Here is a 22,213-nt window from a genome sequence, read left to right as displayed (position 1 = left end):
TTGTGTTCATCATTACTACTGCTGTCCAGTAGTATTTGTGTTCATCATTACTACTGCTGTCCAGTAGTCTTTGTGTTCATCATTACTATTGTCCAGTAGTATTTGTGTTCATCATTACCACTGCTGTCCAGTAGTCTTTGTGTTCATCATTACCACTGCTGTCCAGTAATCTTTGTGTTCATCATTACTACTGCTGTCCAGTAGTCTTTGTGTTCATCATTACTACTGCTGTCCAGTAGTATTTGTGTTCATCATTACTACTGCTGTCCAGTAGTCTTTGTGTTCATCATTACTACTGCTGTCCAGTAATCTTTGTGTTCATCATTACTACTGCTGTCCAGTAGTCTTTGTGTTCATAATTACTATTGTCCAGTAGTCTTTGTGTTCATCATTACTACTGCTGTCCAGTAGTATTTGTGTTCATCATTACTACTGCTGTCCAGTAGTCTTTGTGTTCATCATTACCACTGCTGTCCAGTAATCTTTGTGTTCATCATTACTACTGCTGTCCAGTAATCTTTGTGTTCATCATTACTACTGCTGTCCAGTAATCTTTGTGTTCATCATTACTACTGCTGTCCAGTAATCTTTGTGTTCATCATTACTACTGCTGTCCAGTAGTCTTTGTGTTCATCATTACTATTGCTGTCCAGTAATCTTTGTGTTCATCATTACTACTGCTGTCCAGTAGTCTTTGTGTTCATCATTACCACTGCTGTCCAGTAGTCTTTGTGTTCATCATTACTACTGCTGTCCAGTAATCTTTGTGTTCATCATTACTACTGCTGTCCAGTAGTCTTTGTGTTCATCATTACTACTGCTGTCCAGTAGTCTTTGTGTTCATCATTACTACTGCTGTCCAGTAATCTTTGTGTTCATCATTACTACTGCTGTCCAGTAGTCTTTGTGTTCATCATTACTACTGCTGTCCAGTAGTCTTTGTTTTCATCGTTTACATACCAAATACACTCATGTCAGATAAGAGGCAAAACCTTAATTTGTTTTCAAACTAGTTACAAAGACACGCACACCCACAGACCAACATGGCTTAGCACCAGACTAAATAGTTTATATTAGGATATGCTGGGAAATGGTGTCAGAGAGACTGTATCCCCCCCCACACACACAGACAGGCTCTCATGAGGAGCATCACCAGAGGCATGGGTGAGCCATCTACACCACAGACAGGAAGATATATGCAGAACAGATAGACACACACACACACAGACAGGAAGATATATGCAGAACAGATAGACACACACACACACAGACAGGAAGATATATAGACACACACACACACAGACAGGAAGATATATGCAGAACAGATAGACACACACACACACAGACAGGAAGATATATGCAGAACAGATAGACACACACACACACAGACAGGAAGATATATGCAGAACAGATAGACACACACACACACAGACAGTTCATTATAACTTGCTGTTTGAACAGGTGTCTGGCTGACAAGAGACAGTGTTGTGTGTGTGTGTGTGTGAGTGAGATGAGTCAGTGAGACATCACTCTCCACCTGAACCTGTGAAAGCCAATTCTTTCTAAAGCTGCTTGTCCAAAACATCACTGTCTTAGCTAACCGGAGGACACCATGCTTTAGGCTATTTCTCCTCGCTCTGTTCAAATGACTAAGACAACACACGCACTAAAGGACCTAACAAGGGGAAGTACTGGGAGAGATCACTTTCCAACATTTAAATGCTAATGGCTTTATTTTATTATCAGCATCCAGGAAGTACATTCCCCTGCCATGTGCTTTACAAAGACAACGGAGACACGGTTGAGGTTGGAAGTTCACATACACCTTAGCCAAATACATTTAAACTCAGCTGTTCACAAATCCTGACATTTAATCCTAGTAAAAATTCCCTGTTTGAGAATCAGTTGGGATCACCACTTTATTTTAAGAATGTGAAATGTCAGAATAATAGTAGAGAATGATTTATTTCAGCTTTTGTTTCTTTCATCACATTCCCAGTTGGTCAGAAGTTTACATACACTCAAATAGTATTTGATAGCATTGTCTATAAATTGTTTATCTTGGGTCAAACGTTTTGGGTAGCCTTCCACAAGCTTCCTACAATAAGTTGGGTGAATTTTGGCCCATTCCTCCTGACAGAACTGGTGTAACTGAGTCAGGTTTGTAGGCCTCCTTGCTCACGCACGCTTTTTCAGTTCTGCCCACACATCTTCTATAGGATTGAGGTCAGAGCTTTGTGATGGTCCAATACCTCGACTTTGTTGTCCTTAAGCCATTTTGCCACAACTTTGGAAGTATGCTTGGGGTCATTGTCCATTTGGAAGACCCATTTGCTACCAAGCTTTAACTTCCTGACTGATGTCTTGAGATGTTGCTTCAATATATCCACATAATTTTCCATCGTCTTGATGCCACCTATTTTGGTAAGTTCACCCGAACAACATGAAGCTGTCACCCCCGTGCTTCACGGTTGGGATGGTGTTCTTCAGCTTGCAAGCCGCCACCCTTTGTCCTCCAAACATAACAATGGTCATTATGGAAGCTAATCATAGAGCTACACTATATATATACAGAGGGATGTGGACACCCCTTCAAATGAATGGATTTGGCTATTTCAGCCACACCCTTTGCTGACAGGTGTATATAATTGAGCATACAGCCATGCAATCTCCATAGACAAACATTGACAGTAGAATGGCCTGTACTGAAGAGCTCAGTGACTTTCAACGTGGCACCATCATAGGATGTCACCTTTCCAACAAGTCAGTTCGTCAAATTTTTGCCCTGATAGAGCTGCCCCAGTCAACTGTAAGTGCTGTTAGTGTGAAGCGGAAATGTCTAGGAGCAACAACGGCTCATCTGCGAATTGGTAGGCCACACAAGATCACAGAACGAGACCACCGTGCGCTGAAGCGTGTAAAAAACTTCTGTCCTCGGTTACAACACTCACTACTGAGTTCCAAACTGCCTCTGGAAGCAATGCCAGCACAATAACTGTTAGTCGGGAGCTTCATGAAATGGGTTTCCATGGCCGAGCAGTCGCACACAAGTGTAAGATCACCATGTGCAATGCCAACCGTCGGCTTAAATGGTGTAAAGCTCGCTACCAATGGGCTCCAGAGCAGTGGAAACGTGTTCTCTGCAGTTATGTAATCAACCTTCACCATCTGGCAGTCCGACGGACAAATCTGGGTTTGGTGGATGCCAGGAAAACGCTACCTGCCCGAATGTATAGTGCCCACTGTAAAGGTTGGTGGAGGAAGAATATTGGTCTGGGGCTGTTTTTCATGGTTCGAGCTAGGTCCCTTAGTTCCAGTGAAGGGAAATCTTTATGCTACAGCATACAATGACATGCTAAATGACTCTGTGCTTCCAACTTTGTGGCAACAGTTTGGGGAAGGCCCTTTCCTGTTTCAGCATGACAATGCCCCCATGCACAAAGCGAGGTCCATACAGAAATGTGTTTTTTGAGATTGGTGTGGAAGAACTTGACTGGCCTGTACAGAGCCCTCAACCCAATCGAATGCCTTTGGGATGAATTGGAACTCCGACAGCGAGCCAGGGCTAATCACCCAACATCAGTGCCTGACCTCACCAATGCTCTTGTGGCTGAATGGAAGCAAGTCCCATTAGCAATGTTCTAACATCTAGTGGAAAACCTTTCCAGAAGAGTGGAGGCTGTTAATAGCAGCAAAGGGGGACCAACTCCATATTAATACCCATGGTTTTGGAATGAGATGTTCGATGAACAGGTGTCCACATACTTTTGCTCATGTATTGTATGTGTCTACGGGTAACTTCTACCTGTTGTCTTTAGAACAGCTTATTAAACAAACATGGCATGTTCAGAAACCTTTAAATGGACCATTGGAAGTTCTGCATCATGAGCTCTTTCCTTCTTGACCCTTTAGTTAGTCAGGGCCAAACCCTAACAAGAGTAGGGCTGGCACAATTATTGTATAATCATGTAACTGACAATTATGGACAGTAACCATGAACGAAAATAAAGTATTGTCCTAATACATTTATTTTAGAAGGGAGGATTCAATGTATATTCAAGTAGATATACAGTATGTACAATACAATTTCAAATATTTCACTGAGTTACAGTTCATATAAGAAAATCAGTCAATTGAAATAAATAAATTAGGCCCTATTCTATGGATTTCACAACTGGGCAGGGGTGCAGACATGGGTGGGCCTTGTAGGGCATAGGCCCACCCATTCCGGAGCCAGGCCCAGCCAAACAGATTAGTTTTCCCCATAAAAGGGCTTTATTACAGACAGAAATGCTCCTCAGCACTGGTCCCCCCCTCAGGCAATTCCGCAGGTGAAGAAGCTTGTTGTGGAGGTCCTGGGCTGGCTTGGTTACACGTGGTCTGGGGTTGTGATGGTAGAGAAAGCTTATGGTAGAGAAATTAATATTCAATTGTCTAACAGCAGCTCTGGTGGACATTCCCTGCAGTCAGCATGACAGTTGCACGCTCCCTCAAAACTTGAGTCATCTGTGGAATTGCGTTGTGACAAAACTGCACATTTTAAAGTGGCCTTTTATTGTCCCCAGCACAAGGTACACATGGGTAATGATCATACTGTGTAATTAGCTTATTGATATGTCACACCTGTCAGGTGGACGGATTATCTTGGCAAAGGAGAAAAACTCACTAACAGGGAAGTAAACAAATTTGTGCACAACATGAGAGAAATAATCATTTTTTAAAGAAACATTTCTGGAATTTTTTATTTCAGCTCATGAAACCACACGTTTATATGTTTGTGTTCAGTGGTTACCCAATAGCAGTTTTACAAGAAATGGGTAATGTTGGTCATAATTTTAAGAGCAGCACGGCATGGTCGGGAGGAGAACCTTAAATTTACAAAGATGCATGCGGTCAAAATTATTTATTTTTTTGACACAAGTGTGTTGTATTCATGGTCATAGCCAATGTTTAAAGATTACAAGCTCAAAACTTCTTTCAACAAAAATGACAATGACAACCATGGCTATTTCCATGACAATTAATCGTTACCCAACATTCCATAATAGTCCCTAAACATGAAGACTGTGTGTAAACCATGCCAATAGGAGATTCTCATGAAATTCCATTATGTATACATGGTTCTGGAGTTTGGATTTGGCTGTTAATGCATGGGAATCCATATCCTTTGTGTATGCCTGTTGGTCTCTGCTTTAGCCAACCTGTCCTGTCTAAACCTTTGTGTACTTGTTAATACTGGGACAGTCAGGCAGCCAGTCTAGGTAAAACAAGGGTGTGACTCTAAACCGACAGAAAATTTAAGTGTGTTATCCCATCCAAGAATTTGATCTATTCAAAACAAAAATACGTGAGATCTGGGAAAACAACATTTCCTTACATCAGTACCAATCAGAAGACAGGATGGAGTTTATTGGCCAATGAAATGGCAATTATTTCTAGAAGTCAATCATGTCGCTTTGGATCTAGAACAGTGGTGTCAGCCAACTAAAGGTTAGTTCTTTGTGTTCCAGAATCAATACAAAAATAAAACTCTCAATAGTTCCTCAGAATAGAGCTAACGTACTTAACAAAATACTGGCAGAAATAAATTAAGTCTATTTCAACATTTTACATCAAATCTGATCCTATTTAAAAAAAATGTGTCATTTAAATTCACATATATAGTATGCAACCATTTTGAGAGCAATTCCTGATTTCAAACCTTGAGAGGACTCCCTTTGTGTCTCTACCAGTTCTGAAGCGAAAAGTTAGAAGTTGCTCCTAACCGTTGGTCTAGGATTAGATATTATTTTATACCCTAAACAGTTAAGATAAGAATTGAGAAATGACAAACTGATTCTTGATCTGGGGTTAAGGCCAACTTATACCTGAAGCCCTTTAACTATTGCCTGGGTTTACAAAGCAACACTAACGCCCCCTAAAGGCAGACTGTCACTCACTCTATTACTACAGCTCTATTGAGAGGAGCACAGTGGCCCCTGGTGGGGTTTACAGTGAACAACATTCTCATCCACATACAGTTAAACGCAATAATTAACTTTACAGGTACTCTGCAATATAACATCATACAAAGCTGGGACACTTCCTGCTTACACACATCAACAAAAAACAAATCAAAATCTAATGGCTCTTTTAATCTGCACCTCAATAAGGGAATTCTGTTCATTTCTATCAGCAGGAATTGGCCCAGGTGTGTAGAATGAAGTTATATTGCTGAGTCTACCTTTAACATGGACAGTTAGGACAGCGGTCGTCAAATTCATCACAACAATATGTATGAAAGGGATTGGAAACTCATTAGCAAAATATTTCACAAAACTCACTGGAGACTAGCAAAACAGAATCAACAATGGTTCTGGTTAGCATTTATGTGCGTTGATAAAGTAGTGTCAATATATGACATTCACTTTCATAGGAAATTGTACATTTTCATTTGCAAACAGTTTAGCAGGGATGTTATTAGTTGAACCACATCTGGAAGACTTTCTTATTGGCTGTCTAAACGGGGTAAAGAGGGTATTGGTTGGTTTATGTGCGTATCGATTCTTCCTCTCAATTCTTCCTTGCTCTGAACACCTGCTTGCTCCGAAGGGCAAAGGAAGGGGGTTGATAGAGAGAAAACAGAAGAGATGGCAAAGAGAGATGGCTGAATGAAGAGGATTTTCTTTATTTTTCCTTCTCTCCCTCTCTCCGCTGCGCTATCCTCTTCTCATGCTGGTGCTTGGTGATTCCGTACTTGAAGAACTCATAGACAGACCAGCTGATGGCTGTGGAGGGCATCTGATAGATCACCCTAGCCTGGACTCCTTTAAAGAACCCAGGCAGGCCACCTAGCCTGTACACTGTCCGGAAGGCATGGGCCAGGCCTGTGATGTGTCTGTGTGTCCCCTGACCTCCACCCTGGCCTGCAGCGGGGAGCCCCACCAGGGACTCCTGGGTGTTGAGCAGAGTCTTGCACACATCCAGAGGGGTGGTGGCTGCAGCAGCGATGGCCCCGGCCAGGGCTCCAGACACCATGTGTGAGGAGGGGTTGTACTCTCTGTGGGGGTTGAGGAGCTCCTGGAGGGACTCGTAGGTCATGAAGTGGAGCACCTGGAAAGGCACGTTCATGGTGAGCTGAGTGGTGTAGGAGCGGTAAAAGGCTGCGGCGCCCTCGCTCTGCCACACGGCACGCACACAGTCCATCACGCCTCGGTACGGAGAGTTATACATCTGCAAACGCTGCTTCACCACTGGACAGGGAGGGAGAAAAACAGATAGGAATAGCCAGAATAGAGCATAAGAAAGAGAATGCAGGCAGTAGAGGAATGGGGGAAAGCGAGCGATGAGAGCAGTATAAAAGGAAAAAAGAAGGGATAGTGAGGCAGAGAGGAAGGAAGGGATGGATAGGTGAGTAAAGAGGAGGAGTAGAGGGCAGGATTGGAGGGATGCCAGGTGTGTTTCCATCATTAGGGACCAGGAACATAGCCCGGAGGATAAAAAAGAAAGACAAATTATTGACCAGATATGAGTTTTTTTGAAAATGCAGTCATAACATCCTCCAAGGCTGAGGAGGGCATTAGGATGTTCAGATTAATTAAGACATTAACATAGATTTTTATTTAGACTGCTGAAGTTCAAAGCAGTGACCCAGGCGTTACCTTGGAATCTGAGACTAGCACCTATGTCCCTCGCCTCCACCCTACACAGCTGCCTGAGGATCACCTGTCCAGGCATTTCAGTGGAAGGATAAAGTCTACTGTAGTCTACAGACGGTGGTTAAGTTCAATACAAAGGTGACAGGACCCAAGGGAGCATCTTTCTCCACGTCTCCCCCCTCTCAACCCTGCTCACTCCCTCAATCTCTATCCCAGTCTCTAATCCCATTTCATACTGGGCCTTGCTCCTCCCCACCACCCTACCCTCTTTCTCTGTCTCCCCCTCCACTTTGCCCTGCCCTCCCTAGCGAGCAGTGCAGAGTAAACAGGCTAGGCCTTTGAGGAGGCCCTAGGAGCTACAGCTGCAGAGGGACCTCTGCTATAGCCATTTATTTACAGCAAAGAACATCTGTCACCTTAATACATGCCATGTGTGAGATCAAGAAAGCAGGTTTAAGAGAGGGAAAGATACTTATAGATGGATAGATTTACCTTCAGATGGGTTCATGGCTGCGTCGTGAAGCAATGTGGACACACACCCCGCCACACCTGTAACACATACACACTCAATGATTAAAACACACAGAGAGAGACAGAGACACAGAGAGAGAGAGAGAGACAGAGACACAGAGAGACACAGAGAGACAGAGAGAGAGAGAGAGAGAGAGACACAGAGGGAGAGAGAGAAAAGATGAGGAGAGAGGGGTGAGGAGAGGCCAGGCCAGATGACAGAAAATGCTCTAGCTCTCCCTAGCGGTAAAACAGGCCATCACCACTCCTGCTGGACCAGAGTCAAACATCCCTTCCTCTACTGGGCAGGTCTTACCCTGCCTCTCCCCCGACCTGGAAACCAGGGAGGAGGGAAGAGAAAAGAGAGTCAGCTGACCTGGGAAGAAGGGAAGAGAAAGAAAGAGCAGAGAACAGATACAGGGATAAAAAGAGCAAGTATCTCTAGTACTAGCTTCGTCTGAGCAAAATTAAATATGTTCTTGTCATGCAAATTAGGGATGTGCAAGGTTATTTGAATATTCAAATGTCGGAACGGACGTTAGTATTTTCTCATTTAAATTAAAATAGCCAACACTCACCGGACAGTTTTAGGTACACCACCACTTTCTAGAAAATGGGTCGCTCCTACAGACTGAGTCACATGACCAATGGCTTGTTTTATAAAGCAGGCAGACAGGCAGAGGCATTCAGTCACTGTTCGATTGAACATTAGCATAGGCAAAACAAGTGACTGAAGCAACTTTGAGTTTTGGTGGAATGATCGTCGGTGCCAGGCACGCTGGATCTAGTATCTCAGAAAAGACTACTACCTGGGCATTTCACGCACGGTAGTGTCTAGGGTTTACCAAGAATGGTGCATCAAAAAAATCATCCAGTAAGCGGCAGTCTTCTGGGCGATGAGAGAGGTACAGTTGAAGTCGGAGGTTTACATACACCTTAGCCAAATACATTCAAACTCAGTTTCACAATTCCTGACATTTACTCTGAGTAAAAATTCCCTGTCTTAGGTCAGTTAGGCTCACCACTTTATTTTAAGAATGAAATGCCTGAATAATAGTAGAGAGTGATTTATTTCAGCTTTTATTTCTTTCAGCTTTAATTTCTTTCATCAGATTCCCAGAGGGTCAGAAGTTTACATACACTCAATTAGTATTTGGTAGCATTGCCTTTAAATTGTTTAACTTGGGTCAAACGTTTTTGGTAGCCTTCCACAAGCTTCCCACAATAAGTTGGATTAATTTTGGCCCATTCCTCCTCACAGAGCTGGTGTAACTGAGTCAGATTTGTAGGCCTCCTTGCTCACACACGCTTTTTCAGTTCTGCCTACAAATGTTCTATACGATTGAGGTCAGGGCTTTGTGATGGCCACTCCAATACCTTGACTTTGTTGTCCTTAAGCCATTTTGCCACAACTTTGGAAGTATGCTTGGGGTCATTGTCCATTTGGAATACCCATTTGCGACCAAGCTTTAACTTCCTGACTGTTGTCTTGAGATGTTGCTTCAACATATTCACATCATTTTCCATTCCCATGATGCCATCAATTTTGTGAAGTGCACCAGACCCTCCTGCAGCAAAGCACCCCCACAACATGAAGCTGCCACCCCCGTGCCTCATGGTTTTGATAGTGTTCTTCGGCTTGCAATCCTCCCCCTTTGTCCTCCAAACATAACGATGGTCATTATGGCAAACAGTTCTATTTTTGTTTCATCAGACCAGAGGACATTTCTCCAAAAAGTATGATCTTTGTCCCTATGTGCAGTTGCAAACCGTAGTCTGGCTTTTTTATGGCGGTTTTGAAGCAGCGGCTTCTTCCTTGCTGAGCGGCCTTTCAGGTTATGTCGATATAGGACTCGTTTTCTGTGGATATAGATACTTTTGTACCTGTTTACTCCAGCATCTTCACAAGGTCCTTTGCTGTTGTTCTGGGATTGATTAGCACTTTTCACACCAATAGATGCTAATCTCTAGGAGACACAACGCGTCTCCATCCTGAGCGGTATGACGGCTGCGTGGTCCCATGGTGTTTATACTTGCGTACCATAGTTTTTACAGATCAACGTGGTACTTTTAGCCATTTGGAAATTGCTCCCAAGGATGAACCAGACTGTCAGAAGCTTCTAAAGCCATGACATCATTTTCTGGAATTTTCCAAGCTGTTTAAAAAGGCACAGTCAACTTAGTGCATGTAAACTTCTGGACCACTGGAATTGTGATACAGTGAATTATAAGTGAAATAATTAGTCTAAACAATTGTTGGAAAAATTACTTGTGTCATGCACAAAGTAGATGTCCTAACAGACTTGCCAAAACTATAGTTTGTTAACAAGACATTTGTGGAGTGGTTGAAAAACAAGTTTAATGACTCCAACCTAAGTGTATGTAAACTTCCGACTTGCATTTTATCAATGGTCATTTGAATACTGTGATGAGATCCAGAGGCTCATTGTCATGCCAATCACCCTCCGCCATCACCTCATGTTTTAGCATGATAATGACACAAGGATCTGTACACAATTCCTGGAAGCTGAAAATGCCCCAGTTCTTCCATGGCTTGTATACTCACTAGACATGTTACCCATTGAGCATGTTTGGGATGCTCTAGAATGACGCGTACAACAGCATGTTCCAGTACCCGCCAGTACCCAGCAACTTCGCACAGCCATTGAAGAGTGGGACAACATTGCACAGGCCACAATCAACAGCCTGAAACTCTGTGTGAAAGAGATGTGTTGTGCTGCATGAGGCAAAATGGTGGTCACACCAGATGCTGACAGGTTTTCTGATTCACACCCCCATCTTTTTTGAAAGACATCTGTGACCAACAGAAGCATATCTTTATTCCCAGTCATGTGATATCCATAGATTAGGGCCTAATTTATTTCAATTGGCCGATTTCCTTATATGAACTTATAATTGCTGCGTTTATATTTTTGTTCAATATAATAAAATTAACTTTTCAATGTTTTATTGACATGCACCCTTCACGTGTGTGGCTTGTTTATGTTGTCCAATCAAACTTTATGCAATACAATGAGTACACTAATGCAATGCAAGTTGGGAAAAAAATACAGAATTAAAAGGGAGACTGAGTAGATTACAACGAGCAACCAACAAGTAGGCTGTTGTTTTATCTGAATGGGGTTGGGGAGAAAGTGCAGCATGTGGCCTCAATTAGCCTAGCCAGCTGTAGTCAAGACAAATAATTGTTGATGAAGCGCGCCCCCCCCCACCCAGCCGAAGATTAACATTTTATTGTCATCCAATGTCTGACATGTATTTGGATGACGTCGTCGCTGCTCCCTGTGCACACTGAGTGCTAGTGCGCATGTGGGCCGAGTGCTAGTGCGCATGTGGGCCGAGTGCTAGTGCGCAAGTTGGGCCGAGTGCTAGTGCGCAAGTTGGGCCATGTAAACAGGATGCAACACGGATATAGACGGTTCATAAATCGCCGTGTGCAAACGCGAGCAGATTATGTTGAAAACAACAGACGCAGTCCCCACTTCTTTTATACCTCAGTGGCTCGCTCCCATCGCTCACACACTGCCGCCTCCTCAGCTGCAGCAATAGTGCCAGCCTCTCTTTCCGCAGCAGTGCTCAGGTTCAACTTTTCTCTGACGCTTGTCTGTAGCATGGACCTGGACACCGTAGCATGGACCTGGACACCGTAGCATGGACCTGGACACCGTAGCATGGACCTGGACACCGTAGCATGGACACCATAGCGTAGCATGGCATGTAGTCAGTCAGAGGCCCTGGTCTATTTGTGGACCTGGCTGACTCTGTCTGTATGCTCTCTGAGGTCAGAGTTCTGCAATGTCAATTCAGCTCCATGGCCAGAAAGATATCCCTCCTACTGCCCTGCTGGGACGGAATTAGCCCCGGCCAACAGCTGATCCACCACCTGAGTGGCTGGTGATGTTTATTACACTGGCAGGTGGCCCAACAAGTTAGATTCATGCAAATCAAATGTATTTATAGATCCCTTTTTACATCAGTAGTTGTCACAAAGTGCTATACAGAAACCCAGCCTAAAACCCCAAAGAGTAAGCAATGGAGAAGCACAGTGGCTAGGAAAAACTCCCTAGAGGGCAGGAGCCTAGGAAGAAACCTAGAGGAACCAGGTTCTTAGGGCCTGCTTACTGTACTGGGTATGAGAGAGCCTGAAGTTTAGCGCAGGCATTTGTCCCCTCTACTGTCCAGGGGATGGGGGTATTAAGGGTGTGGCACCACCACTCTGCTCCAGCTGTTAGAACTGGCAGGCTGACTCACCCACACACATAACTCAGTGTCTGAGACCAAGGTTCATCTAGGTTAGTCCGAGCAGCATCCACTTAGTGTCCAGGGGAGAAGGGGGTCTTCTTGCCCTATCTCTCTGTAGTGTGTAACAGAGATTATCTCTAGAGGACTACAGCAACATAGCTGTAAAAATACAGCAAAATAGTTTAATTGAATCTTCACTACTTGCTTGAGTTGCTAAAAATAGAATATTGGAAAAACCAAATGAACTGCTAGCATTTACTAGAAAAAACAATGTCATATAGTTATATTTCCAGGAAGTCAACAAGTAATCCAAAAGAGTGGTTGCAGAGAAGCACAGGATTGGTGTGTGCATGTTTTGAATGTGTGCCCAGGCATATGATAGAGAGCAGTGTATGTGTGTGTGTGTATCTTTCTGGTATACCGTTGGCCAGATGGCTGTTAGCCCCGGGGTGGATGATGTCACCCAGACTCTTCTTCAGTTTCTCGTAGCAGGCGAAGTAGAGGGCGTGCGCCGGACCCGCCCCCACGGCTGTGGCATTCAGCCCTCTCATTGGTCGCCAGACACCCTCGGTGGTTATGATTCGCCGAAGAGCATCCATCACATTCCGGTAACGGGCAGCAGGCTCAGGCTGTAGGCTCTGCATACGCGTCTACACAGGGAAGAGAGGTTAGAGGTCACACGCCTACTGGTTACCCTATTCATAACCTAACCATAAACTTCCCGCCATACCTAACCTTACTGCAACCATAACATTTTACTTGAAATTTGAGAACTACCATGTTAACAACCAATGAAATCTGAGCAGAGGTGGGATGAATACACTGCTAACCAATCAAAACACAGTAAGTAATAGTCGGTGCTTTTGCCTTCCACCCGCTAAATATTTTGAAAATGTTGAGAAGTCATGCCCACGCCCAGTTGAATAGAAGGAAGTGTTGAATAACGAGACCCAGGGTAAGCATCTGTCCCACCAGCAACACTCAAACAACCGGACTCCACACACACACAATCCTTATCGTTGGGCCAGTGTCAGGATTCATCCTCTCACAGTAAGTCTAGTGCTGTGAGAGGCAGAGGGTCTTCTAAAAATGACCACATCACCACAAGCAAAGGAGGCCCTGGGCTCCCACATGCCGATTGTTTTCTGCACTGGTGTGTGCACGCTTTCCAGGAAATGTAAACAGGGCCTCGGGCCACCGTTATAGGCTGTGTGGAATTCTATCCCTGTAAGAGATTTACATACATCTTCGCAGATTGCTGCCATCTTGAAAAGGTCTTTCCTGCGATATATTTGATGTCAATGTCACAATGTGACTAGTCTGTGAATAAAAGTTCAATTAAATGTTCAATAAAAGTTCAATTAAACAGTTCCCTCGGCCCTGACACAGGTATATACAGTACCAGTCAAAAGTTTGGACACACCTACTCATTCAAGGGTTTTTCATTATTTTTTACTGTTTTCTACATTGTAGAATAGCAGTGAAGACAACACTATGCAATAACACAGCCCTGACAACAACAAAAAAGTGTTAAACAAATCATTTTACATTTTAGATTCTTCAAAGCAGCCACCCTTTGCCTTGAGAGCTTTGCACACTCTTGGCATTCACTCAACCAGCTTCACCTGGAATGCTTTCCCAACAGTGCTGAAGGAGTACCCACATATGCTGAGCACTTGTTGGCTACTTTTCCTTCACTCCGCGGTCCAACTCATCCCAAACCATCTCAATTGGGTTGGGGTCGGGTGAACGTGGAGGCCAGGTCATCTGACACGGCACTCCATCATTCTCCATCTTGGTTAAAATGCACTTACACAGCCTAAAGATGTGTTGGGTCATTGTCTTGTTGAAAAACAAATGATAGTCACAGTAAGTGCAAACCAGATGGGATGGTGTATCGCTGCAGAGTGCATGCTGGTTAAGTGTGCCTTGAATTCTAAATAAATCACTGACAGTTCTCACCAGCAAAGCACCTCCACCATGCTTCATGGTGGGAACTACACATGCGGAGCTCATCCATTCCCCTACTCTGCGTCTCACAAAGACACTGCGGTTGGAACCAAAAATCTCAAATTTGGACTCATCAGACCAAAGGACAGATTTCCACTGGTCTAATATCCGTTGCTCGTGTTTCTTGGGCAAAGCAAGTCTCTTCTTATTGGTGTCCTTTAGTAGTGGTTTCTTAGCAGCAATTCAACCATGAAGGCCTGATTCACACAGTCTCCTCTGAACAGTTGGTGTTGAGATGTGTCTGTTACTTGAACTCTGTGATGCATTTAAACTCAGCAAAAAAAGAAATGTTTCTTTTTCAGGACCCTGTCCTTCAAAGATAATTCGATTTTTACGAATTAACTTTGCAGATCTTCATTGTAAAGGGTTTAAACACTGTTTCCCAAGCTTGTTCAATGAACCATAAACAATTAATGAACATGCACCAGTTGAACGGTCGTTAAGACACTAGCAGCTTAGAGACGGTAGGCAATTAAGGTCACAGTTATGAAAACATAGGACACTAAAAAGAGGCCTTTCTACTGACTCTGAAAAACACCAAAATAAAGACGCCCAGGGTCACTGCTCATCTATGTGAACGTTGTGGCCAGGGCAATAAATTGTATTGTCCGTACTGTGAGACACCTTAGACGGCGCTACAGGGAGACGGGACAGACAGCTGATCGTCCTTGCAGTGGCAGACCACGTGTAACAACACCTGCACAGGATCGGTACATCCGAACATCACACCTGCGGGACAGGTACAGGATGGCAACAACAACTGCCTGAGTTCATCAGGAACACACAATCCCTCAATCAGTGGTCAGACTGTCCGCAATAGGCCGAGAGAAATTGGACTGAGAGCTTGTAGGCCTGTTGTAAGGCAGGTCCTCACCAGACATCACCGGCAACAACGTCGCCTATGGGCACAAACCCACCGTCACTGGAACAGGACTGGCACAAAGTGCTCTTCACTGACAAGTCGCTGTTGGGTCTCACTGGGGGTGATGGTCGGATTTTCGTTTATCGTCAAAGAAATGAGCGTTACACCGAGGCCTGTACTCTGGAGCGGAATCGATTTGGAGGGTCCATCATGGTCTGGGGCGGTGTGTCACAGCATCATCGGACTGAGCATGTTGTCATTGCAAGCAATCTAAACGCTGTGAGTTACAGGGAAGACATCCTCCTCCCTCATGTGGTACCCTTCCTGCAGGCTTATTCTGACATCACCCTCCAGCATGACAATGCCACCATTCATACTGCTCGTTCTGTGTGTGATTTCCCACAAGACAGGAATGTCAGTGTTCTCCCATGGCCAGCGAAGAGCCCGGATCTCAATCTCACTGAGCACGTCTGGGACCTGTTGGATCGGACGGTGAGGGCTCGGGCCATTCCCCCCAGAAATGTCCGGGAACTTGCAGGTGCCTTGGTGGAACCGTGGGGTAACATCTCACAGCAAGAACTGGCATATCTGGTGCAGTCCATGAGGAGGAGACGCAGTGCAGTACTTAATGCAGCTTGTGGCCACACCAGATACTTCTGACTGTTACTTTTGATTTGGACCCCCCCCTTCGTTCAGGGACACATTATTCAATTTCTGTTAGTCACATGTCTATGGAACTTGTATAGTTTATGTCTCAGTTGTTGAATGGTGTTATGTCCATACAAATATTTACACATGTTATGTTTGCTGAAAATAAACGTAGTTGACAATGAGAGGACATTTCTTGTTTTGCTGAATTTATTTGGGCTGCAATTTCTGAGGCTGGAAACTCTAATGAATGTATTCTCTGCAGCAGAGGTAACTCTGGGTCTTCCTTTCCTGTGGCGGTCCTCATGAAAGCCAATTTCATCATAGCGCTTGATGGTTTTTGCGACTGCACTTGAAGAACGTTCTTGAAATTTCCCAGATTGACTGACCTTCGTGTCTTAAAGTAATGGTGGACTGTTGTTTCTCTTTGCTTATTTGAGCTGTTCTTGCCATAATATGGACTTGTTCTTTTACCAAATAGGGCAATATTCTGTATACCACCCCTACCTTGTCACAACACAACTGATTGTCTCAAATGCATTAAGGAAAGAAATTACACAAATTCACTGTTAACAAGGCACACCTGTTAATTGAAATGTATTCCAGGTGACTACCTCATGAAGCTGGTTGAGAGAATGCCAAGTGTGCAAAACTTATCACCGGGGGCAAACTACCTGCCATCCAGGACACCTATAGCACCCGATGTCACAGGAAGGCTAAAAAGGTCATCAAGGACAACAACCACCCGAACCACTGCCTGTTCACCCAGCTACCATCCAAAGGCGAGGTCAATACAGGTGCATCAAAGCTGGGACTGAGAGACTGAAAAATAACTTCTATCTCAAGGCCATCAGCACAAAATAGCTTCAGCGTGTAAATCAGCTAGAAAGATGTGTCGGCATCAAGTAATTGTCTCTGGCCCCCACCCAGTTAGGGGGAGTGATGAGCTCTACAGCAGAGTCTCACAACTCAATCGCTTGTTGAAAACGTTTTTCTGCCCCTCCCAAAAGATAGAATTTGTAGATAATTTGCCATCTTTCTGGGACTCACCCACAAACAGGACCACACCTGGCCTGCTGAGGAGTGACGGACTACATCCTAGCTGGAGGGGTACTCTCATCTTATCTACGAACATAGACCGGGCTCTAACTCCTCTAGCTCCACAATGAGATAGCCAGCCAGTTAGCCAGCAGGCTGTCAGCCAGCCAGTTTGCCAGTAGGCTGTCAGCCAGCCAGTTTGCCAGTAGGCTGTCAGCCAGCCAGTTAGCCAGCCTGTTAGCTGTTTCCCATCTCTCCACTGGGATTCTCTGCCTCAAACCCTATTACAGGGGCTGAGTCACTGGCTTACTGGTGCTTTTCCATGCTGTCCCTAGGAGGGGTGCGTCACTTGAGTGGGTTGAGTCACTGACGTGATCTTCCTGTCACTGCCGCCCCCCTTGGGTTTGTGCCGTGGGGGAGATCTTCGTGGGCTATACCCTGCCTTGTCTCAGGATGGTAAGTTGGTGGTTGGAGATATCCCTCTCGTGGTGTGGGGGCTGTGCTTTGGAAAAGTGGGTGGGGTTATATCCTGCCTGTTTGGCCCTGTCCGGGGTATCGTCGGACGGGGCCACAGTGTCTCCCGACCCCTCCGTTCTCAGCCGCCAGTGTTTATGCTGCAATAGTTTGTGTCGGGGGGCTGGGGTCAGTCTGTTATATCTGGAGTATTTACCTTGCCTTATCCAGTGTCCTGTTTGAATTTAAGTATGCTCTCTCTAATTCTCACTCTTTCTTTCCCTCTCTCGGAGGACTTTCTTTCCCTAGGACCATGCCTCAGGACTACCTGGCCTGATAACTCCTTGCTGTCCCCAGTCCACCTGGTCGTGCTGCTGCTCCAGTTTCAACTGTTCTGCCTGCGGCTATGGAACCCTGACCCATTCACCGGACATGCTACCAGACCTTCTGTTTAAAACTCTAGAGACAGCAGGAGCGGTAGAGATACTCTGAATGAGTAGCCGGAAGAGGACTGGCAACCCCTCATAGCCTGGTTCCTCTCTAGGTTTCTTCCTAGGTTCTGGCCTTTCTAGGGAGTTTTTCCTAGCCACCGTGCTTCTACACCTGTATTGCTTGCTGTTTGGGGTTTTAGGCTGGGTTTCAGTACAGCACTTTGTGACATCAGCTGATGTAAGAAGGGCTTCATAAATACATTTGATTGATTAACAGCCATCACTAACACAGAGAGGCTGCTGCCTACTACAGATTTGAAATCATTGGCTACTAACAAATGGATCACTTGTCACTTTTTTAATGAAATGTTGATAATAATGTTTACATATCTTGCATTACTCATCTCATATGTATATACTGTATTTTACACCATCTATTGTATTTTGCCTATGCCGGCCGGTCATTGCTCATCCATATATTTATACGTACATATTCTTAATCCATCCCTTTACTTAGATTTGTGTGTATTACGGTAGCTGTGGAATTGTTAGATTACTCGTTAGATATTGCCGCACTGTTGGAACTAGAAGCACAAGCATTTTGCTACTCACAATAACATTTGCTAACCATGTGTATGTGACCAATAACATCTGATTTTAAGCTGTCATCAAGGAAAAGTGTGGAAACTTTGAAGAATCTCAAAGATATTTGACTTGTTTAACACCTTCTTGGTTACTACATGATTCCATATGTTATTTCATAGTGTTGTCTTCACTATTATTCTACAATGTAGAAAATAGTCAATATAAAGAAAAACCCTTGAATGAGTGTCCAAACTTTTGACTGGTACTGTATATGAACACTCTTACTGACAGTTGTGGCTGCTTCGCGTGATGTATTGTTGTCTCTACCTTCTTGCCCTTTGTGCTGTTGTCTGCTGCAATGTTGTGCTGCTGCCATGTTGTGTTGCTACCATGCTATGTTGTCATGTGTTGCTGCCATGCTATGTTGTCTTAGGTCTCTCTTTATGTAGAGTCTCTATTGTCGTGATGTGCATTTTGTCCTATATTTTTAATCCCAGCAGGAGGCCTTTTGGTAGGCTGTCATTGTAAATAAGAATTTATTCTTAACTGACTTGCCTAGTTATATAACGGTTAAATAAATACAAATGTAGCCAATGGTATGGTTTTGTATTGCAGGGAGCTTGCCTGGAAAGAGCATGTCTAATCTCAACCTTTGGATTGAGTGTAAACAACAAGTTACGACATTATCTCTACTGTGCAATCTGTCACAACCCCTGCAAGTTATTTTACAAAGATTTTTAACTGTGTTTGTGTCCGTGCTAGTCCACTGGGGTCAGCTGTCAACTTGAGCTAGGTCTCCTCCATCTGTACAGATCTGTTAATGTGTTTAAAAGTAGGGCCAGTTAATGCCATGTTTGACAGGTGACATGATTTATAGATTAGTGAGTCTGTGTAGCATCTAGCTCAGGCTGCCCTTCCTCAGCAGGCAGACAATTTCACTGTCTGGGCTGCACCTCAAAACTCTAAAGATACATCCTCGCCTCCTCTCAGTCTGTCCGGATCTGAAAACACAGTATATGTGAAAGCAACATGGTGGCTGGATGTCATTAAAAAAAGAGGAGACAGGGAGAGGAAGCCACTTCTGACTATTGAGACACAGCCCAAGTTGTTTGAGCAGCACCTGGAGCAGAGGTGGGAACTACAGCTGCGAAAGAAGATGAATCTCTGCTTTGTTCTGAGAGCTCTGCTCTCCCACCTGACACAAACAGTTGACTCCTCTCCCCACCTACCATACCACTCTCACGCTGTTGATCTGTCTCTGCATAGCAGTAAACAATCATTTCAATCAAGGACCAACTCATGACTCTCTCTGCAGCAGGGCTCTCCAACCCTGGTCCTGGAGAACTACCGTCCTGTAAATTCACTCCAACCCTAATGTAGCACACCCGATTCTAATAATTAGCTGGTTGATAAGGTGAAATAGGTTAGTTACAACTGGGGTTGGAGCGAAACAATAAAAAAGGGTAGCTCTTCAGGAACATGGTTGGAGACCTCTGCTCTACAGGGACCACAAGATGGGAAGAAACCAGACGTTGTAAAGGGCTGTAGCACATGAGCCATGCCAGAGTAGATCTTAATCATTGAGTGGGCCTGTCACAACTGCACAGGCCAATGTAATTTATCATCTCTTGTTTACATAACACCAGAGTCATCCCAGCTAAGTACATAATCCAAAACTAATTTATAGTCTTATGATAACATAACTTTTCTTAAATGTGTGCAGTGGTAGAGCCAACTTGTCAGCCAGAATTAGCACAAAATAGTAGCATTGTACTCTTAATCCCAGAACATCTAGCCCTGTATTTTCCGTAAACAATAAACAGTTGCACCCCACCTAAATCCTGCTAGCCAGGCAGCAGATAACATTGCCTTAGAAGACCACACCAGCGTTAATGCATTCTCTGCCTAGTTAAAAGCTACTTGTAGCTCGGCTATGTTTTTGGTGCTGCAAAGTGTAGACTATTTTGACAGAAGGTGGTTTCTCCCACCAATGGGTTCTCTTCTTGAATAGGGTGAACGTTCGGGAAATACAGGGAAGTAGTTAATAGTAGTATGTACTAGTATGTAAATAGGGCTATCCCGGCTATCAATGCGCTGTACATTGGTATGCCTTGACTTGTATGTACAGGAGGGGAACACGTGCTGCTTCGTGCTAACTCTGTCTCCTTCCCCAAAGCAAATAACACAACTTATCGTCTCATTTTAGAAGTATCGAAATAGCTTCCAAAATCTGCTCATGAAAATACGGAATAAAGTAGTTAGCTAACATTCATTGTCAAACTGATAAGCCTAACCTATTTTCTAGCAGGCACTAGCTCGCTTCCTACTAGCTAATCAACATTGACCCCCAGGCTCGAGCTGATGCACAGGCCGAGCTTGTTGGTAAATTAGTTAGCTAACGTTAGCTGAAATTGCTTTTTAACTAAGCAGATGATGCTAACAACTGCAACACACACTTCACTAAAAGTTTTCATACTAACTCCAATTAAATCCTGTACGCCAAAGTTATTAACCTACTACAGAAATTATGCCGAATGAATAATTTGCAGTGGATGAGAGTTTATTAGCATGTTAAATTAGTTTCCTAGCTGAAATGCAAGCCTGTCCGGATCGACCTTGCCTCGTCCGTGTGGTGACCTGCCAAACTTATTGACAAGTTGAAGCCACATGTCATGACGAGCCAAAGGAATGTCCAACCCTCATGTGCCCAGTTTCCAATATCAGTCAGTTCCAACTAGTTTGCGTTTAAACGTTAGCCCAGCATAGCCTACCACGTTACCTTGACACAGTCGATGGGGAACATCAGGCAATGCTCCATGATCCCAGCCACTGCTCCTGCAACCATGTGGGTGCTGGTCGAAGCGCCCTGCGGCAAACCTTCATAGTCGGGTTCCGAAGTATCTGCTAACGTTACTCCAGGGGCCCCGCCACTGAACTGAATTACAGTCTTAATCTCGGTCTCGCCTCCGATCCTGGGAGACAAACTCCCAACGAGGCTCTCCGACACTCCCCAGATCCTTCCCCCGAGCCATCGGACCTCTGCGCCGGCTGAGGCTCCAGCAACCCCGGCGTCCCCGCCTGCTCTCTCTGCAGTCATCCGACGTCTTCTCAAGAAACCATCCGCTTCCATTGGAAAGCTGATGTACAGTCTTTATGCCCAAATGGCACTCCGTTTAAAGCTATTTCGTGTTCCCGTTTGTAGTTCGTTTTTTTACATTCCCGTCCCAGATGTTTACCGGTCGTACAGTTTCCACTCCTGGCCTCAGTCCCCAGGGCGGACAACACCACGCAGTGTTTGGGACACACTCTGACCGGTTGACGCTGGAGGAAATGGGAACCGCCCATTGGCAGAATTTAGACCTTCTGATGTATTATAGATTTTTCTCAAATATAAATGATGTGTGTGTGATTTGATATGGCTCAAGACAAATATGTTTCTAATACATGCTATTTTGTTAATCAATGTATATTACAAGTTGACAGGTTTCAAAAGTTGTGTTCTTGGATAACAACATCTGAAGAAGGCGGGAACAGAATAAAGAAACGATGTTATGATTGGATAACTCGGTTGACGCCGTTGTTTTTTTCTCCCCTCTGAGGCGTAGTAGCCTACGCTTGGTATTAGGCTGGAAAAGCTTGTCAAGGACAATAGGTCATGACTAGGTCGCAACTTCTGCTCAAAAACAAATACGGCCAGATGGAATGTATAATACCGGTAGTCAACTCAACCAAAGGCAACCTTAACCAAAGGCAACCTTATTTACTCTATTCTTTTC

General features: G+C 44.4%; 1 protein-coding gene across 1 annotated transcript; it reads right to left on the bottom strand.

Moving 5' to 3' along the window:
- Positions 1-4,713: 4,713 nt before the first annotated feature.
- Positions 4,714-21,948, bottom strand: LOC112256668 (mitoferrin-2). Its single transcript, XM_024430074.2, has 4 exons — positions 21,217-21,948; positions 12,832-13,060; positions 8,130-8,186; positions 4,714-7,232 (listed from the first exon to the last, which is right to left on the bottom strand). The coding sequence occupies exons 1-4, from the start codon at positions 21,565-21,567 to the stop codon at positions 6,667-6,669; spliced, it is 1,203 nt and encodes a 400-aa protein (XP_024285842.1). The 5' UTR covers positions 21,568-21,948; the 3' UTR covers positions 4,714-6,666.
- Between the last annotated feature and the right edge of the window lie 265 nt (positions 21,949-22,213).

Source organism: Oncorhynchus tshawytscha, linkage group LG01, assembly GCF_018296145.1.
Source record: "Oncorhynchus tshawytscha isolate Ot180627B linkage group LG01, Otsh_v2.0, whole genome shotgun sequence".
NCBI lineage: Eukaryota > Metazoa > Chordata > Actinopteri > Salmoniformes > Salmonidae > Oncorhynchus > Oncorhynchus tshawytscha.
Note: the sequence above shows the minus strand (reverse complement) of the source record. Positions and strands in the feature narration are given on the sequence as shown.